The sequence below is a fragment of the Salvelinus fontinalis genome, chromosome 36 (genome assembly GCF_029448725.1).
Source record: "Salvelinus fontinalis isolate EN_2023a chromosome 36, ASM2944872v1, whole genome shotgun sequence".
NCBI lineage: Eukaryota > Metazoa > Chordata > Actinopteri > Salmoniformes > Salmonidae > Salvelinus > Salvelinus fontinalis.
This window is the reverse complement of record NC_074700.1, coordinates 7,874,411-7,890,238: the sequence shown is the minus strand read 5'-3', so window position 1 is coordinate 7,890,238 and position 15,828 is coordinate 7,874,411. Positions and strand designations below refer to the sequence as shown.

At 43.5% G+C, this 15,828-nt stretch overlaps 1 protein-coding gene across 3 annotated transcripts in view; it reads left to right on the top strand.

The window, feature by feature from the left end:
- Positions 1–15,828, top strand: part of LOC129835136 (DENN domain-containing protein 4C-like) — a 72,861-nt gene that overhangs the window by 34,138 nt on the left and 22,895 nt on the right. For all 3 annotated transcript variants that reach the window (XM_055900543.1, XM_055900542.1, XM_055900544.1), the window contains exons 3-9: positions 10,681–10,933; positions 11,324–11,393; positions 13,099–13,268; positions 13,781–14,022; positions 14,258–14,324; positions 14,487–14,545; positions 15,617–15,761. In XM_055900543.1, coding sequence (XP_055756518.1) covers positions 10,681–10,933; positions 11,324–11,393; positions 13,099–13,268; positions 13,781–14,022; positions 14,258–14,324; positions 14,487–14,545; positions 15,617–15,761 — 1,006 coding nt within the window. The remainder of the gene's footprint in view (positions 1–10,680; positions 10,934–11,323; positions 11,394–13,098; positions 13,269–13,780; positions 14,023–14,257; positions 14,325–14,486; positions 14,546–15,616; positions 15,762–15,828) is intronic.

The window sequence follows — 15,828 nt, the reverse complement described above, 5'->3', positions numbered from 1 at the left end:
ATATATATATGTTCCCCCACATCTAAAACCAAAGTTGTGCCCCTGATTGACCCTATGTGAATGCAGCCATACACACAGCTAGCGGTCTTACCAAAATAATGCAAACTAAAGTATTAGCCTTGTTATTCATGCATAAAAACAAATTCTGAATAGCAGTTTGGCTTAGAATACAGACACAACTGTGAATGCGAACGAATAAATGTGAACAGAACAAAACAGCGGTACCAAGTAGGCCTTGTAAACAAAATATCAGATCAATAAGGACATGAAAGACTCTATAGTGCCTTCAGAAAGTATTGACACCCTTTGACTTTTCCTCCACATTTTGTTGTTTTACAGCCTGAATTTAAAATGGATGAAATATATGTTTTCGTCACTGGCCTACACACAATACCCCATAATGTCAAAGTGGAATTAGGTTTTTTGAAATTTTTACAAATGAATAAGTATTCTCCTTTGTTATGGCAAGGCTAAATAAGTTCAAATTTGCATAGCAAGTCGCATAGAGTGAGTTCATATATTTAACTATGTGCAATAATAGTGCTTAACATGTTTTTTGAATTACTACCTCATATTTGTACCCCACACATAATTATCTGTAATGTCCCTGAGCAGGGAATGTCAAACACAGATTCAACCATAAAGACCAGGGAACTTTTCCAATGCCTCACAAAGAAAGGCACCTATGATTTGAATATCCCTTTGAGCATGGTGAAGTTATTAATTACACTTTGGATGGTGTGTCAATGCACCCAGTCACGACAAAGATACAGGCGTCCTTCCTAACTCAGTTGTCGTAGAGCAGTGGTTCCCAAACTTTTTATAGTCCCGTACCCCTTCAAACATTCAACCTCCAGCTGCGTACTCCCACTAGCACCAGGGTCTGCGCACTGTCAAATGTTGTTTTTTGCCATCGTTGTAAGCCTGCCACACACACTATACGATACATTTATCAAACACAAGAATGAGGTTGAGTTTGTCACACCCTGGCTCGTGGGAAGTGACAGAGGTCTTATAGGAACATGGCACAAATAATAATATAATAATAATAGGTGACCAAATACTTATTTTCCACCATAATTTGCAAATAAATTCATTAAAAATCCTTCTCATTTTGTCTGTCATAGTTGAAGTGTACCTATGATGAAAATTACAGGCCTCATCTTTTTAAGTGGGAGAACTTGCACAATTGGTAGCTGACTAAATACTTTTTGCCCCACTGTATTTGACTAGGCTACTTGTATTTTGCATTGTTGTTATTTCGCTGAACACTAGATGGTTTAATTTTATTAAACGGCGGGGGGAAAACAAACTCACCCAAATGTATAATGATTCATATGTTGATGATGTAAAAAATATATGCTGGTCTGGGGTGTGTAATGAAGAGCAACCAGATGCTGCACTTGATGCATAAATGAAACTACTTATTCCAGTTACTTATAAGCACGCACCCATTAAGAAAATGATTGTAAAAATGGTTAAGTTCCCTTGGATTGATGAGGAATTGAAAAATTGTATGGTTGAGAGGGATGAGGCAAAAGGTATGGCAATTAAGTCTGTCAGCCCAACTGATTGGCAAACGTACTGCAAATGAAGAAATCATGTGACTAAACTAAATAAAAATAAACTACACTATGAAATTATATAAAGAATGATAGTAAAAAGCTTTGGGGCACCTTCAATGAAATTTTGGGGAAAAACCCAACTCGGCTCCTTCATTCATTGAATCAGATGGCTCATTCATCACAAAGCCCACTGATATTGCAAACTACTTTAATGACTTTTTCATTGGCAAGATAAGCAAACTTAGGGATGACAAGAATTGTACTTTTGGAAGAGGTGGAAGAGGTGAAAAAAGGATTGTTGTCTATCAACAATGACATGCCACCGGGGTCTGACAATCTGGATGGAGAATTGCTGAGGATAATAGCAGACGATGTTGCCACTCCTATTTGCCACATCTTCAATTTAAGCCTACTAGAAAGTGTGTGCCCTCAGGCCTGGAGGGAAGCTAAAGTCATGCCCCTACCCAAGAATAGTAAAGCCCCCTTTACTGGCTCAAATAGCCGACCAATCAGTCTGTTACCAACCCTTAGTAAACTTCTGGGGGGAAAAATTGACCAGATTACAATGCTATTTCACAGTAAACATATTGACAACAGAATTTCAGCATGCTTGTAGGGAAGGACACTCAACAAGCACAGCACTTACACAAATACCTGATGATTGGCTGAGAGAAATTGATGATAAAATTATTGTGGGGGCTGTCTTGTTAGACTTCAGTGCAGCTTTTGACATTATCAATCATAGTCTGCTGCTGGAAAAATGTATGTGTTAAGTTTGGGGTTACAAAGATCATGGGGACAAAGATCATACTTTTTGTAGAAATGTCCTTTGGTCTGATGAAACAAAAATAGAACTGTTTGGTCATAATGACCATCGTTATGCTTGGAGGAAAAAGGAGGAAGCTTGCAAGCCGAAGAACACCATCCCTACCATGAAGCACGGGGGTGGCAGCATCATGTTGTGAGGGTGCTTTGCTGCAGGAGAGACTGGTGCACTTCATAAAATAGATGGCATCATGAAGGAAAAGACGGGAAGGAAAATTATGTGGATATATTGAAGCAACATCTCAAGACATCAGTCAGGAAGTTAAAGCTTGGCGCAAATGGGTCTCCAAGTGGACAATGACCCCAAGCATACTTCCAAAGTTGTGGCAAAATGGTCAAGGTATTGGAGAGGCCATCACAAAGCCCTGACCTCAATCCCATAGAGAATTTGTGGGCAGAACTCAAAAATTGTGTGTGAGCAAGGAGGCCAACAAACCTGACTCAGTTACACCATGTCTGTCAGGAGGAATGGGCCAAAATTCACCCAACTTATTGTGGGAAGCTTGTGGAAGGCTACCCGAAACGTTTGACCCAAGTTAAACAATTTAAAGGCAATGCTACCAAATACTAATACTAATTGAGTGTATGTGTGCACAACCGGTAATACCGTATATATTCTGTGATGGCACGGTATGAAGGTATAGAAATCTGGATACTGCACAACCCTAGTGGGTAGGCTCTGCAAGCGGAGCTAGCTGGAGCTCGGCAGCATCATCGCTGTCGGGCTTGGCGGCGGCATTGGTGGTTTGATGCTGCTGATCATCACTCTCCTCCTCATTTGGCTTTGTTTGGGTACTTTGACAAAGCCAATTTCTGATGCCCATCATGGCAGATTAGCTGGTTCGAGCTAGCTAAATAGGCGAAGGCTAACGCTTTTTACAGCTAGCTAAGAAGCTTACTAAACTCTATAGTGGTGGGGTGTATTGCAGAGTTGAGTGAAGTAGCTCCAACAGTAAACTTGACCCCGCCCTTATGAATCAAAATCAAATATTATAGGCGGAGGCGTGTCACGTTATTCACTTAGCCTACAACAGATGAGAAGTGTTCCCACCTGCTTTTTATGGAAACACAAAGGAGTCATACCTAACCGCTCCGGTGGCTTTCAAGAGCCCCCCTACACACACCCTGTCACGCTCTGTCAATTATGCTGACACAGCACAGCAGAGATAGATTTTTTTCTGTCACTCAATCATTGGAACTTTTTTTGCTATATAGGGACATAAATTAAAACTGAGGGGCCACACGTTTCAACTGAGGGGGCTAAGCCCCCTTTTGCCCCATCGTGGAGCCGGGCCCGGTTTAAGAAGGGACTGATTTGGTGTTTGCAAGTCTGGATACAAGTGTTATGAACTGCAAGCCTCCTTGGCTGTTGTGCCATGGGATTCCTTCACTGGCTGACTTGGTAAAGGTTTCAGAAGGATCCACTTCTTGTCAGAAAAGGGGGAGGTAGAATTGGGGATCAGGTCATAACATATTTTTGGCTCAGTGCCGCTCTCCCATCCATCTCAGCCAGCCACCGATGGCTATTCCACATGCTATTATTCATCTCTGTCAGAAAGTTTAAGAATGGGCAAAATAATAAAAAATGGCACCTGTAAATTATTCATTGTCCTTCTGCTCTTCTCAGCAGTTGCAAGACCCCATTTCCTTGCCCCCCAGCCCCTGTGTGCAGTGTTCACCATTGACTGTCACTGTTCCAACTTGTTCTTGTGTGTTAATTAGGAGTTCACTGGCACTTGTCCTTCCTATGCGGCCTCTTTGGATTCTTTCGCCTCCCGTTCAGAATGAATGGTGCACCGGCTGCCAGATACAAAACATGAGGGCCTGGGACCTGTCTGTGTTCCTTCTCATGTCACAGTGTCCCCTCCTTGGCTTGTGACCTTCCCAGGATTGCAATTACTTGGTACAAGGAGGGCAAGGCTATTGGCTGTGCCTAAGGCATGCTGCATACAGTGGGGCAAAAAAGTATTTAGTCAGCCACCAATTGTGCAAGTTCTCCCACTTAAAAAGATGAGAGAGGACTGTAATTTTCATCATAGGTACACTTCAACTATGACAGACAAAATTAGGAAAAAAATCCAGAAAATCACATTGTAGGATTTTTAATGAATTTATTTGCAAATTATGGTGGAAAATAAATATTTGGTCAATAACAAAAGTTTATCTCAATACTTTGTTATATACCCTTTGTTGGCAATGACAGAGGTCAAACGTTTTCTGTAAGTCTTCACAAGGTTTTCACACATTGTTGCTGGTATTTTGGCCCATTCCTCCATGCAGATCTCCTCTAGGGCAGTGATGTTTTGGGGCTGTTGCTGGGCAACACGGACTTTCAACTCCCTCCAAAGATTTTCTATGGGGTTGAGATCTGGAGACTGGCTAGGCCACTCCAGGACCTTGAAATGCTTCTTACGAAGCCACTCCTTCGTTGCCCGGGCGGTGTGTTTGGGATCATTGTCGTGCTGAAAGACCCAGCCACGTTTCATCTTCAATGCCCTTGCTGATGGAAGGAGGTTTTCACTCAAAATCTCACGATACATGGCCCCATTCATTCTTTCCTTTACACGAATCAGTCGTCCTGGTCCCTTTGCAGAAAAACAGCCCCAGAGCATGATGTTTCCACCCCCATGCTTCACAGTAGGTATGGTGTTCTTTGGATGCAACTCAGCATTCTTTGTCCTCCAAACACGACGAGTTGAGTTCTTACCAAAAAGTTATATTTTGGTTTCATCTGACCATATGCCATTCTCCCAATCTTCTTCTGGATCATCCAAATGGTCTCTAGCAAACTTCAGACGGGCCTGGACATGTACTGGCTTAAGCAGGGGGACACGTCTGGCACTGCAGGATTTGAGTCCCTGGCGGCGTAGTGTGTTACTGATGGTAGGCTTTGTTACTTTGGACCCAGCTCTCTGCAGGTCATTCACTAGGTCCCCCCCGTGTGGTTCTGGGATTTTTGCTCACCGTTCTTGTGATAATTTTGACCCCGCGTGGTGAGATCTTGCGTGGAGCCCCAGATCGAGGGAGATTATCAGTGGTCTTGTATGTCTTCCATTTCCTAATAATTGCTCCCACAGTTGATTTCTTCAAACCAAGCTGCTTACCTATTGCAGATTCAGTCTTCCCAGCCTGGTGCAGGTCTACAATTTTGTTTCTGGTGTCCTTTGACAGCTCTATGGTCTTGGCCATAGTGGAGTTTGGAGTGTGACTGTTTGAGGTTGTGGACAGGTGTCTTTTATACTGAAACAAGTTCAAACAGGTGCCATTAATACAGGTAACGAGTGGAGGACAGAGGAGCCTCTTAAAGAAGAAGTTACAGGTCTGTGAGAGCCAGAAATCTTGCTTGTTTGTAGGTGACCAAATACTTATTTTCCACAATAATTTGCAAATAAATTCATAAAAAATCCTACAGTGTGATTTTCTGGATTTCTTCTCTCTCATTTTGTCTGTCATAGTTGAAGTGTAGCTATGATGAAAATTACAGGCCTCTCATATTTTTAAGTGGGAGAACTTGCACAATTGGTGGCTGACTAAATACTTTTTTGCCCCACTGTATAAGAGACTCTGTCAAATCCTTGAAAGATATAAGGTCGGTGGAAGCAAGGATTTGACTTTGACTGCTAGTAACGTTGCTTTGGAACTCCTGCAGTAATTGCTGTCAACCAGAGTATAGGTTGTAGTGGTAGACTGATTGCATTCCTGATTACATCTAGATTCCTGTTTTTAATAATAATTTTAAAAAAAATGTTACCCATATTTTACCAGGTAAGTTGACTGAGAACACATTCTCATTTACAGCAATGAACTGAGGAATCGTTGCAGGGGACGGGGGGGATGAATGAGCCAATTGGAAGCTGGGGATGATTAGGTGGCCATGATGGTATGAGGGCCAGATTGGGAATTTAGCCAGTACACCGGGGTTAACACCCCTACTCTTACGATAAGTTCCATGGGCTCTTTAGTGACCACAGAGAGTCAGAACACCTGTTTAACGTCCCATCCAAAAGACGGCACCCTACACATGGCAATGTCCCCAATCACTGCCCTGAGGCATTGGGATATATATTTTTTTTAGACCAGAGAAAGGAGTGCCTTCCACTGGCCCTCCAACACCTCTTCCAGCAGCATCTGGTCTCTTATCCAGGACCAACCCTGCTTAGCTTCAGAGGCAAGCCAGCAGTGGGATGCAGGGTGGTATGCTGCTGGCCTGTGTGGGTGGATGCGGTGAGGTAGTTTTAAAAACCATGGAATGCTGAAATCTGAAGACTTGCATTTTGATAATACTTAATATACAATATATTGCTTCGCCCTTCGGTCAACCTCCTCTTGTTTTGTAGTACTTTAGAAACATCAATGCATGATAGCGCCATGCTAGAATGTGTCATTCTCCAGTTTGCTCTCTACTGTCTGGAAGGTTGAAATGAGTCATGTGCTAAAGATGTCTGACTCAGATCGCCCAGTGAAGAGGCTGACTAGGAATAGTTCTATTCAGAGGAAGAACTGACTTAGGTAAAGGGGAAGCCTGGATGAAGAATCAGCCTTGTCTTCAGAAACAGGCAGTTCTGGCCACAAATTGACAACCCCCCCCCCCCTTTTAATACTGTACAAACTACAAAGTTCCTCAACACAAATAGAAAACCATGATTACTTGTCATGGCTATATTTCTTCTAAACATGCACTAGAAGGGCAGGTGGAGACAACTGTACCTTGCATTAAACTGTATGTTTTCAATATATGGATGAAGCGATGACACATTCACCCACCCCATCATACATCCCTCTACCTGTGAGAGTGTACTTGATCTCACAGCGAATTGGGTGGTAGCCCGACCTGTCAGTTCAACGCCTTAGCCCTGACACCAAGAGGTCCAAATCCCTTTGAGGTTGCTAATTGTTGTACTAAGGTTGCTAGAATATGTTCGGCCACAGTACCTAGTCTCTGGCCTGAGTGTTAGTCTGTTGGTGCCACCGTACCAACTCCTTGTAACTTATTGTCTTGGCAATAATTTCTGGCTTGACAATGACCTCAATGGAGTTGACGAGCACAAACAGATCTGGGACCAGGCGACCTAGTCTATAGCCTGCCATGTTGAGCTCGGTTCACTTCAGAACCCTGGTTGGTTCACTTCAGAGGCTATGGAGGAGACTGAACAAGTTTCTCAACAGTTCCTTGAGAAGAAACCACAGATATTCCCCAACCATCAGAAAATATTCACTCTCTTCCTTCGAGATTTGCCTTCGCTGTATGTTTTTGTTTCCAGCAGGCATGTGACATTATGTGGCCAGAGTGGGAGGTGCGTAGAAATTACCCCTATTGACTTGACGTGAAATATGACCACACGGAACTTGCAAAATGTTGTACCATGGAAACAAATCAAGATTCCTATACCTATTTTGGTATTGCGAGGTTGAATAAACCTAAAACTTAAAAATACCTGTTTATTTATCATTTGTTTTCTGAAGGATAATTTATAGTATATATTGGAGTTAAACTCTAGAGAAAGCTCAGTTAAACCTGCATAAGTGTACTATGGTAGTATAGGCCTACTAGTTGAGAGACTGTCTGCATAGAGAGAGTGAGCATTCTGATTAGTGTGGCTCTGATTGTGTGGGCAGGAGTCATTCTGCTGCCAGCACTTTGGCAGATAACAGAGTGGTGCAATCCCAGCTTCCTCACATGCTGTTGACACTCCGGCCTGTTGAAAGCAAGTCAAAGGCTAGACACATGAGCGAAGACATGATTCTGTCTCACTCTCGCTCCTCTTTCTATCTATCTACCCTGCTCTCTACCTCGCTTTCTCTCTCTCATTCTCTCTACCTCCCTCTCTGGATATCTGGCCATCTTTTCCACTTCTTTCTCTGCAGTTTGCTAAGCAGTGCAAACGGATATCCAACACCAATTAAAAATGCTGCATAGGGCAGTTCACCTGTGGTCCTATATGGCCTCAGGACAGACTTCTCATCGAAGGCCATGGGATAGTTGGTGGTACAAATAGGATTTAGCCATGAATTAATTACATTCCTGCTCTCTTGGTCACTCTAAATGCACTGTATGTGGAATCCCTCTATTATGCTACTTGCCCAAGGCCAGGCAACAATGGACGGCAGTATTTTTGTTAGCGGGTGGGTACATTTATGAAACTGGACCCAAGGTTATCTCAGCTTGAGCCCAGACGCTCCATTGTGATACAAGGTCATGGTGATTTGATCGCCCATTGTTGCACTCCGATACATCGTAGGCTAAAGTATTTAGATAGCAGTTGAAACCGAGCAGCTGTGTTAGTTGTTACATACTGTGGGATATGGCGGTATTTTGTCTTTTTAAGGCACTTTCATTCCTTCCAGTTTATGAAAGACTTTACCTGTTCACAGAAGTGCATAAATCATTGCTCCCCAACCTCCAGTCTGCTTCACCATTTGTAAAATAATTCTGGCCTGTGTTCGGCCTGATTACCAGCAACAACGAGACAGCCCACAGGGAGGAGGTGAGGTCCCTGGTGGAGTGGTTCCAGAAAAATACCCTCAACGTCAACAAAACGAAGGAGCTCATTGTGGACTTCAGGAGACAGCAGAGGGAGCACGCCCCCATCCACATCGACGGGGCCGCAGTGGAGAAGGTGAAAAGATTCAAGTTCCTCGGCGTACACATCACTGACAATCTGAAATGGTCCACCCACCAGACGCTGGGACAATTGTGTGCCGCCCTATGGGACTCCCAATCACGGCCGGTTGTGATACAGCCCAGGATTGAACCAGGGTCTATAGTGCCGTCTCTAGCACTGAGATGCAGTGCCTTAGACCGCTGTGCCACTCTGGAGCTCCACAATACAGTGCCAAGTCAGCCAGGAGACACACACAGACAGACATACAGTTGAAGTCGGAAGTTTACATACACCTTAGCCAAATACATTTCAAATCAGTTTTTCACAATTCCTGACATTTAATCCTAGTAAAAATTCCCTGTCTTAGGTCAGTTAGGATCACCACTTTATTTTAAGAATGTGAAATGTCAGAATAATAGTCACATTCCCAGTTGGTCAGAAGTTTACATACACTTAATTAGTATTTGGTAGCATTGCCTTTAAATTGTTTAACTTGGGTCAAATGTTTCCAGTAGCCTTCCACAAGCTTCCCACAATAAGTTGGGTGAATTTTGGCCCATTCCTCCTGACAGAGCTGGTGTAACTGAGTCAGGTTTGTAGGCCGGGTAATGTCGTTATGGGACTCGTTTTACTGTGGATATAGATACTTTTGTACATGTTTCCTCCAGCATCTTCACAAGGTCCTTTGCTGTCGTTCTGGGATTAATTTGCACTTTTCGAACCAAAGTACGTTCATCTCTAGGAGACAGAACGCGTCTCCTTCCTGAGCGGTATGACGGCTGCGTGGTCCCACGGTGTTTATACTTGCGTACTATTGTTTGTACAGATGAACGTGGTACCTTCAGGCATTTGGAAATTGCTCCCAAGGATGAACCAGACTTGTGGAGGTCTACAATTTTTTTCTGAGGTCTTGGCTGATTTCTTTTGATTTTTTCCATAATGTCAAGCAATGAAGCACTGAGTTTGAAGGTAGGCCTTGAAATACATCCACAGGTACACCTCCAATTGACTCAAATGATGCCAATTATATCAGAAGCTTCTAAAGCCATGACATAATTTTCTGGAATTTTCCAAGCTGTTTAAAGGCACAGTCAAGTTAGTGTATGTAAACTTCTGACCCACTGGAATTGTGATACAGTGAATTATAAGTGAAATAATCTGTAAACAATTGTTGGAAAAATGTATTGTCATGCACAAAAGTAGATGTCCTACCCGACTTGCCAAAACTATAGTTTGTTAAAAAGAAATTTGTGGAGTGGTTGAAAAACGAGTTTTAATGACTCCAACCTAAGTGTAAGTGAACTTCCGACTTCAACTGTACATCGGACTCCGACATTGCTCGTCCTAATATTTCTGGATTCCATTCTGTTGCTTTTAGATTTGTGTGCATTGTGTATTGTTAGATATTACTGCACCGTTGGAGTTAGGAACACAAGCATTTTACCCGCAATAACATCTGCTAAACGTGTATTCGACCAATAAAATTTGATTTGAATGTGTTATTCATGTGGCTGTGCATGAATATGTGTACGTGATTGGCTCATATTGTTGAGTGTGTGTCTCGGGTGCTCTATGATGATTCTGGCCTTGATCTCGTTTGTGAATGTGTTTGGGGGTGTATGTATTAATGCGTGTGTGGGTGAATATGTACATAGTCATTGACTCATATGGTTGTCTCTCTCTCACAGGGTGTTATACGAAGGGAAGGAGCGTCTCATCCAGGGCTGTGAGGTCATTCAGGTCACGCCGTACGGACGTTGTGCCAACGTCAACAACAGCTCTGCCACCTCGCAGCGCATCTTCATCACCTTCCGCCGCGCGCCGCCCGTCCAGCCCCAGAACTCCCTGTCCGTCACCGACATCTGCGTCATCGTCACTAGCAAGGGCGAGACGCCGCCGCACACCTTCTGCAAGGTGGACAAGAACCTCAATTGTGGCATGGTGAGTCCTCTGGTCCTATTTTGCTCAGTTGGTAGAGCATGGCGCTTGTAACGTCTGGATTGTGAGTTTGAATCCCGAAAATGTACGCACGCATGACTCTGGTTAAAATCATCTGCCAGATGTCATATACTTTACCATTGGTAATGAACTAAAGCCCACATGCGCAATTTCTCCAACACATATATATATTTTTTAATGGTTTGCAACATTTCAATCCCTGAAAGGGATCTTCACCTTAAAAGTAGGGTTTTGGGGGAATGTATGGGGCTGGAATATACCTATTATGAAATTTAGGCCATGGTACTCACCCCGAGTACGTCCTGTTGAAATTAAGCGTTGAAAATGTTGTTTTGAGCCCAAACTCACATGGTCTTATTTTTCATCCTCCAGTGGGGCTCCAGTGTTTTCCTGTGCTACAAGAAATCAGTGTCCGCGTCCAACTCCATCAATTACAAAGCCGGTGAGTCTTCTTTGTTGTCTCTAATCTACCATCTTTTCGCATCGGTCTGCCTGTTTTGCTCTCATTGATGGATAGTTATTATTTCCTGGCCTTTGTTCAATGCTGTTTACCATATATTTCCGCTTGCTTCGCGCCTGAGTCGACTTCAAAGTAATTGTATGTTGATCTCTTATGATTGATCTGAATTGACAGGAGCTTTCCGTGTGCTGTAGATAAGACTAAATGCACTGGCATATGCCAGCTCTGTTATCTGTCACTCAAATACCTGTAAACTGATGATTCCTGGAATAGATGGCTGGAAAATGGCATGGTTCATTTGGGGGGGGTTTGTCGCTCTTCTGAATCTTAAGATATGGGCTGCGTCTCAAATGGCACTCTATTCCCAATAGGCCCCGGTCAAAAGTAGTGCACTATATATGGAATTAGGTTGCCATTTGGGACACAGTCCTAGTTTCAAATCAGTGCATCTATCTGGAGTTTAGAAAAGGGCAGAGCCTCACATGTGAATGGCTCACGGCAACTCAGAACTCTTAATGCTCCGAGTGTTTCTCATCAGCATTCCAAGCCTTGTTTCTGGTCCCCATTTATTTCAAGGTGGAAATTGGTGTCATTATGCACCATTGCAATTGCCCTCTTTTTTGCGTTTTGGTTTTTCACTAATGACCTCCAAACAGGTTCATATGGAATATAGAATAGCATGTGTTCTTACTATACACTAGGAAAGGTAATGTTTCTGAGGACAGCTAGCCCAGAATCAGACATTTTGTAAGGCCCTGTTCAGCTGGTTTCCCTCTATGTACCAGTATCCACATTCTTGTAAATACAGCAGAGTTGTTCCCTGTCTCGCACTTGCTACTTTCTGAGGTCAGAGCTGGGTGTTGGCTTAGACGGGCCCCTGTTCAGATACTGCGCACATGCGCCTTATCTCTACTAGGCCTTCTTCCTGTGAGATGACGCTTTTTATTCTCCAGACTGCTCTTTCGGTCGCTTTATTTTGACAACGTTCTCTGGAATTCACAAAAGGCCATGGGTGACACAGGCCTTGATCAGCAAAGTGTTATCCTTTGAAAATAATGTGTTCTGTATCTCAGCACACTGGCTGATGGCAATGAAAATATGACGAAGGGAAAGGGGTTTGATTTTAGTCCAACAGCCAAGTGAGCCAATTTTTGTCCTTCCCTTCTCCAGTCTTCACTTCATATATGTTACTATTGTGTAGTGGGATCTGTAGACATAATTTTCCTTGGTATATGTAGTCTACTGCTTTCAGTGTACCCCAATGAAATGAATGTTACATGTATTGATATCCTTTGGGTGGTGGACCATTCTTGATACACACAGGAGACTGTTGAGCGTAAAAACCCCAGCAGCGTTGCAGTTCTTGACACACGCCAGTGGCGTCTGCCACCTACTACCGTACCCCTTTCAAAGGAACTTACATTTTTGGTCTTGCCCATTCACCCTCTGAATGGCACACACAGACAATCCATGTCTCAAGGCTTAAAAATCCTTCTTTAACCTGTCTCCACCCCTTCATCGATACTGATTAAAGTGGATTTAACAAGTGCCATCAATAAGGGATCATAACTTTCACCTGGTCAGTCTATATCATGGAAAGAGCAGGTGTCCTTTGTACACTCGGTGTATGTCTTATGTGTGACTTGCCATATAAAAAAAGATGGATTGATTGCTCTCTCTCCTCCAGGCCTCATCTTCCGCTACCCAGAGGATGACTATGAGTCATTCCCCCTGTCTGAGTCTGTGCCCCTGTTCTGCCTCCCCATGGGGGCTAAGATCGAGTGCTGGGCCCCCAACACACGCTACCCTCTGCCCGTCTTCTCCACCTTTGTGTTAACCAACTCCTCTGGGGAAAAGGTAGGTGTAACAGCAATGGCATTATATCAGTTAACGTGATTTACAATGAATCGTGAATAGATAGTTATGGATGGCTGTTATGGATGGCTGGAATTGAACAGCCCTGTGGTACTGTCGATTGATTGACAGCTGTAATAGTCAACATTCAAGTCTCACTTCCTGAGCTGCATGTGACTGTGGGAATGGGTAGAATAATTTGTTTCCTCATCAGGCTGTGTTTCAATGCACCTCAATGTCAGCTGCCGCTTGAGCAAACTACAATCTGATCACTCGTTTTGTCCCAAACCACGTCACATCTCTCTGAGCTAGAGTAATGAAATTGTCCTTTGTTGTGTAAACGGTGAATGCCAGTTGAGATAACGGGTGGCGTTCAACGTAAACGCATTTAGCAATTTAGTGTGAAGTGTGCACAAACGCTACTCCACCATGTCATTAAAATGCGTGAAGGGCGTTTGTTAACGTCCCTTTATGTTAACGCAGGAATCGATCTGTTCTAATTTGCTCTGCCCCAGATGTACGGCGCAGCCATCCAGTTCTATGAGGCCTACCCCATAGATCTCCTCAGTGAGAAGCAGAAGGTGCAGCTGGGCCTGCTCACCACCGTGGAGAAGAAGATGATCCCCAACCGGACGGTCAACACCAACAAGTGCATCTGCCTGCTCTCTCGCTGGCCCTTCTTCGAGTCTTTCCGCAAGTTCCTCATGTTCCTCTACAAGCTGTCCGTATCAGGTCCCCACCCGCTGCCCATCGAAAAGTAAGGATTGCGTAATTTGAATAGTCGGAGGCTTGATTTAGCTTGTGGTTTGCACTTTTGGGACGCTTCCATTGGTTCCATTGTACCAGGACAACTAAATCAGGCGCAGCTCAAGATGTATGTGTTTTATACATGTATTTGAGTTTTTATAAATTCATTTGATAGTTTGGAGAGGGATAGGTGGGTGTTGGTAGGGACTAATGTGGTTGTGTTTGCTGCTTTGTTTCTTTGACAGGCACATCTCGCACTTCATGCACAACGTGTCCTTCCCTTCACCTCAGAGGCCTAGAATCTTGGTCCAAGTGAGATGCCATAGTTTTTTTTATTGTGTTAGAGAGGGAAGTTTGTTGATGTTTTTGCATCTGTGTCTGTACCTTTGTGTGAATGAATGTGTTTGATGTGTGAGAAGAAAAAAAAAAACTGGTGTCATGGCAGGGTGACATTTTTTTGGTTTTCTCTTTCAGCTCTCTGCACATGACACCTTGATGCTTGCACAACCTGTGTGTACTCCTCTCCCTCTCAGGTACGACTTATTTAAAGCTGGCTGAATGGATCAATGCGAATGTGTTTTCTCCTGGACATTATCGGCTGTCTCAAAGGCTCAATCTGATTTTGCACTTGCACACATTTAGAACACAAACACACAATGAAAAATCTGAACCGTCACCGTATCCTCGTAGCTTGATTTCAGACGGTACGTCCTCTCCACAAGTCTAGAGCTGTGAAAGTCTAGGCTTCAGGAACAGAAAGAGAAACTGTGCCCAGTTATTGTTATCGTTGCAGATCATCAACCACATATTTTCCAAAGGAAATACCGGGGTTAGAAAAAATCTATCATCCAGCACCCTCCAAAGGTTCTAGTTTGGTAATGCAAAACGCATTAATTCATGTCAGTTTTCCGAGGTCAAATAGTCACGCTTTGAAACAGCCAATAGAAAACAGGCATTAGGACTGCCAGAAACGGCACTGCCTGTCTGTCACATTGTGGACAGGTCCTTCATTATTAAGTGCATAAGCCCTGCGTGTACATATTAAATAAACTGTTATGCTGCCATTGCATTCTGCCAACAAACCTCAAAATGTTCTGAAAATACCAGATGTTCCATCATTATCATCAGGCTTTTTCCTCTCCAGATTTATAATTTCAGAGTGTAATATGTTGTTGTTGGTCAGGTAGAGAGATCATGACTTTAGGGACTGGAAGACTTGCTGGCTGGTGCCTTTGGGCCAGATTTAAAAGTGTTTGCTGCTTTGGAAAGTTTGAACTTGTTATTCTCTGAAAATAAAAGTACCTTCCCCTGAAAAGGTTTTTAAAATAACAGGTTTTGTCGCAAGAAAACAGTGTAACCTGATCTTCTGTCTCAATCCAGTTTACCTTCACCCCCTTCCTTACTTATTTAACCACACACCTTCTCAGTGCACCTGTACCAATTACAAACCTCCCTTCAAAGACGGCTGCCCTTCATCCAATCCAACCTTTGATGAACCAGCCATTGTATCCCTGAGTCTGGTTTGAATCGTGTCCCCAATCCCTCTGTGCTCCTCTCTTCCCAACTTGCCTCTCATCCCCTCCTCTCTCTCCTCCTCTCCTCAGTGGGGCAGACTACAGTACGTTGCTGATGAACCTGGGCCCGGAGAACTGTGCCACGCTGCTGCACTTTGTCCTGCTGGAGAGTAAGATCCTGCTTCACTCCCTGAGACCCGCTGTACTCACCGGGGTAGCAGAGGCCGTAGTGGCGGTGAGTTATACAGGATATGGTCATTCAGCTTTTAAAATGTTGTAAAAAGGACTATTCGAATAAAATG